At 40.9% G+C, this 5000-nt stretch overlaps 1 protein-coding gene and 1 long non-coding RNA gene across 2 annotated transcripts in view; one reads left to right on the top strand and one right to left on the bottom strand.

Annotated features, from left to right (window-relative positions):
* LOC115226643 (F-box only protein 4-like) overlaps positions 1-2117 on the top strand; it is a 13626-nt gene extending 11509 nt beyond the window's left edge. The window contains exon 7 of the mRNA XM_029797655.2: positions 1275-2117. Within this exon, the coding sequence (XP_029653515.1) occupies positions 1275-1349 (75 nt within the window). The 3' untranslated portion in view covers positions 1350-2117. The remainder of the gene's footprint in view (positions 1-1274) is intronic.
* A 1918-nt stretch (positions 2118-4035) lies between these two features.
* Positions 4036-5000, bottom strand: part of LOC118768524 — a 22930-nt gene continuing 21965 nt past the window's right edge. Inside the window, exon 3 of the long non-coding RNA XR_005004346.1 lies at positions 4036-4046. This is a non-coding gene — a long non-coding RNA (uncharacterized LOC118768524). The remainder of the gene's footprint in view (positions 4047-5000) is intronic.

The raw sequence follows: 5000 nt of genomic DNA, 5'->3' as shown, positions 1-5000 counted from the left end.
CTCACAAGGCATTGGTCGGCCCGGGGCTATAGCAGAAGACACTTGCCCAAGGTGCCACGCAGTGGGACTGAACCCGGAACCATGTGGTTGGTTAGCAAGCTACTTACCACACAGCCACTTCTGCACCTATATACTTATATTATATTTATATTTTATGGATTCACTTGGAGTCAAGCATTTTCTGAAGAATACTGCCGTTGGTTTTTAGGGTTCCAACTAATCTTGTTCTCATCCATTTTTTACCTTTGGACCCATAGAGTCAAGTGAAATTACACTCATGGCCAATTCTAGTGTCACATAACAGGCACTCGTGCTGATGGCATGTAAAAAGCACTTTTGGAGCATTGGGCCATATGGTTCCCGGTTCAGTCCCACTGTGTTACATCTGACCAACTGACCAATCAAGTTACAGTTTTCCAACTGACCAGTTAGGTTATAGATTTTCAACTCACCAATCAGGTTACAAGTTTCCAACTAGCCAAGCAGGTTATAGATTTCCAATTAGCCAATCGAGTTATAGAGTTTTCCAACCGACCAATCAGATCATAGGTTTTCAAATAGCCAATTAAATTATAAGCCAGTCAGGTTACAGGTTTCCAGTTAGCCAATCCTTTCCTGAGCTGGTTAAAAGGAACTCACCAGTTCTGTATTAATGCACCTGTGTGTTGGTGCTGTGTAAATGCACCCTTGCCTGTGGCATGTAAATAGCACACCCAGTACACCCTGTAAAATGGTTGGCGTTAGGAAGGGCATCCAGCTGTAGAAACCAGAACAAAACAGACCTCACTGGTGTTGGTGCCATGCAAAAAGTACTCAGTACACTCTGCAAAGTGGTTATAAGTTTTCCGCAAACCAGTCAGGTTACAGGTTTCCAATAAGCCAATCGTTTCATGTACTGGTTAAATGCCCTTCCTTACGCCAACCACTCCGAGAGTGTAGTGGGTGCTTTTTACGTGCCACCAGCATGGGGGGCAGTCAGATGGTACTGGCAATGACCTCGCTCGAATCTTTTTACACATGCCACCGGCACAGGTGCCAGTAAGGCGACGCTGGTAGCGATTGCGTTCGAATGGTGCCCTTTTACGTGCCACCGGCACGGAAGCCAGTTAGCTGCTCTGTGAAATAATTATGAAATTTAATTTCACAGTGAAAGGGTTTGCACTTAATTGGCTGATTATATAAAAGTTGACCCCCTTTACTGAAACTCTTTTTTTTTTTTTCCCCTCTATTCATCTGGGACATGCATGTAATTGTAATTTTTGTCTTATTTCCAGGTGTGCAGGTGTGCTATTGGTAACATGGACGAATATCGCAAAGGATTTGAGTGGATTATCAACAACTGCCAATAGGTGGCAGGATTATCAATGACTGTATAAAGAAAACAACCAATCAAACTGTTTCTTTTCACAGTCATACAATATGGCTGTGATGTTGTTTTGTTCCGGAAACCTAAGAATCTTGTTGTGGTTTTGCTCCAAGTCAGCTATGACCCAGTAAACTTATGATTAAAGATGATCCAATTGTGACCATTCCATCTGTTGTTCAGGAGTTTGGAGTCATTGGGAAACCCCTTGTTGCCGTGAAATCCCTTGACAAATGCTCGAATGTTTGTATTCATGTAAATGGTGCCAAGTCAAAATCTGTCAGTTTAGGCGTTGGAGATCCACAAGGGTGCGTATGGCCACCTCTTTGGATGTTTATAGAAAAAATATCTCACACACAAATACATTAGTTTCCTGATATTTTTACATGAAGTCAGCTTCTACGAATTCTTCATGCAAAGTCAGAGACTTATATATTTTGTTGAATTAATATGTAGCAGGAATATTTAACAATCAGGTCACTATATCCAGGGTCATGATTTGCAAAAACATTTGACCGATCAAAACTCCCTGTGGAACCTGTTTCAAAATTAATAGAGGTACCATCCATATCCATATATAAAATACTACAATTAGCTGTCATTTTTGATGGCACAGGGCTAGCTAGTATTCAGGGAGCTGAATTTGGACTATATCCTACAGCCCCTAAATACTTTTATGAAATGGCTGTAGGTTTGGACTGATCCTTTTTAATCGCATACTTTAATATACTTTCTACTTTCATGGTTTCCCTTATTATATTTTCATGTTTTTTATATATTTATTTCTTATTTTTTATGCTTTTATTTTATTGATATCATCATCGTTTTAATGTCTGCTTTCCATGCTAGCATGGGTTGGATGATTTGACTGAGGACTGGCAAACCAGATGGCTGCACCAGGCTCCAATCTTGATCTGGCAGAGTTTCTACAGCTGGATGCCCTTCCTAATGCCAACCACTCCGAGAATGTAGTTGGTACTTTTACATGTCACTGGCACGAGGGCCAGTCAGGTGGTACTGGCAACAGCTACACTCAGATGGTATCTTTTTACGTGCCACCTGCACAGGAGCCTGTCCAGCGGCACTGGCAACGACCTCGCTCAAATGTTTATTCACGTGCCACCAGCACAAGTGCCAGTAAGGTGACGCAGGTAACGGTCACGCTCGAATGGTGTTTCTTACGTGCCACCAGCACGGAGGCCAGCTTGTTGCTCTGGCAACGATCATGCTTGTATATATGTGTGTATATATATAAGTTCAGTAAAATTTAGATTCAGTTGAATATGGTACTTAAGTTAAAGGCACCAGAATTTAGTATGGTATTATCCATATAATTCAAAATAGGGTGATTATAATCAAAATAAGCAGTAAGGATATATATATATATGTGTGTGTGTGTGTGTGTGTGCACATATGTTTCTCTCCTTGTATTTTCTGTGTCCCTTTCTGTAGAAGAGCGTAGGCTCGAAACATAAAAGACTTTTTCACTTCCCAAGTGTTATACTAATACATCTGTTATACTAATACATCTGTTATACTAATACATCTGTTTATTTTGTACACCACCTGTCTTCGTCTTTTGTTTTTTTCATGAATTCTCCCTATATATTGTTATATTTCAGAATGGTCATTTTGCCAGTTTAGCCAATAATTTGAACTCAGCACATAGCAACAGACAAAATACTGCTGAACATTTGGCCCGGCATGCTAACGTTTCTGCCAGATTGCTGCCTTACAGGCTGTATATGTGTATATATACTCTCATATAAAATCATAAATTACAGAAAAATAGTTTGATGAAATTTCATTAAACAATAAGAAAGTTCTAATATCACAACAAATTGTTTCATAACTTAAAAACATGTAAATAATTTATATATATATATATCATCATCATCATCATCATCATCGTTTAACATCCGTTTTCCGCGCTAGCACGGGTTGGACGGTCGACCAGGGTCTGGGAAGCCAGGGGCTGCACCAGGCTCCAGTCAGATCTGGTAGTGTTTCTACAGCTGGATGCCCTTACTAACGCCAACCACTCCGCGAGTGTAATGGGTGCTTTTTATGTGCCACCGTCACAGGTGCCAGGGGAGTCTGGCATCGGCCACGATCAGTTGGTGCTTTTAACGTGCCACCGGCACGGAAGCCAGCCAAGGCGGCGCTGGCATCGGCCACATTCGGATGGTGCTTTTTATGTGCCACCGACACAGAAGCCAGTCGAGGTGGCGCTGGCATCGGCCACGTTCGGATGGCGCTTTTTATGTGCCACCGGCACATATATGTATGTATGTATGTATATGATAGAAGAAAAGCAGAAACAGGCAGAAACAATTGGTTCTCAGGTTAAATTATTTTAAGGGTACAGATCATGAGGAAGGAAGGGCTGCAAGAAGGAATTAAAAGAATGCTGTTATTCAACCTCAGATATTTAAAGGTAAAAAAATAGAATGCTAGGCTGACCTGCTAACCTGTGAGTTTTGTGCTCATATTGTATATTCGATTGTAGAAGTCACCTGTTCAACTGAAAGGTAGACTATAGCTAATTGTCACAGGGCATGTGTAGTGTCTTTGTTTGTAGTTTCAATTCATGCGTGACCAAGCTGTGGATTTCAGCAGCAAGTCAACCGAGAGCATCTAAAATTCTGCACTAATTACCTTACATCATCAGACACAATTTTACCTAATTACATTCATATATAGACATACATACATACATAATGGGAAGGTTTACGAAAATAATCAAAAGACGAAGGCAGGTGGAGTACAAACAAACAAATGTATTAGCTCAGGAATAGAAATAGAACAAGTCTTTTACGTTTCGAGCCTACGCTCTTCGACAGAAAGATACACAGAAAAGAAACAAGGAGAGAAAAAAAATTGCGTGTAGGGGCTAACGGTCTATCATACATACATACATACATATATATATATATAAAGTTAATCCAAATATGAAAATACAAAGAGAAAACACAGCAACGCAAGGACGTGGAACAAGAAGGAGGATTTAATGTTTCGAGTGGAGCTCTTCGTCAGAAACATAGGAAAAGGTAAGATCCAAAGAAGGGAAGACGGAGGGAAAAAAATCGCCAACGGTACACACGCGGTCACATTTTGAATATATATATATATATATCATCCAACCCATGCTAGCATGGAAAGCAGACGTTAAATGATGATGATGATGATGATGATGAGGCGCAGGAGTGGCTGTGTGGTAAGTAGCTTGCTAACAAACCACATGGTTCCGGGTTCAGTCCCACTGCATGGCATCTTGGGCAAGTGTCTTCTGCTATAGCCCCGGGCCGACCAATGCCTTGTGAGTGGATTTGGTAGACGGAAACTGAAAGAAGCCTGTCGTATATATGTATATATATATATGTGTGTGTTTGTGTGTCTGTGTTTGTCCCCCTAGCATTGCTTGACAACCGATGCTGGTGTGTTTACGTCACTTAGCGGTTCGGCAAAAGAGACCGATAGAATAAGTACTGGACTTACAAAGAATAAGTCCCGGGTCGATTTGCTCGACTAAGGTGGTGCTCCAGCATGGCCACAGTCAAATGACTGAACAAGTAAAAGAATAAAAAAGAAAAGAATATGTAGGTATAGGTTAGAGGTGTTTAAAATCACTAAGGGA

Source organism: Octopus sinensis, linkage group LG30 (assembly GCF_006345805.1).
Source record: "Octopus sinensis linkage group LG30, ASM634580v1, whole genome shotgun sequence".
In the NCBI taxonomy this organism is placed as follows: Eukaryota; Metazoa; Mollusca; class Cephalopoda; order Octopoda; family Octopodidae; genus Octopus; species Octopus sinensis.
This window is presented reverse-complemented; position numbering and strand designations above follow the sequence as displayed.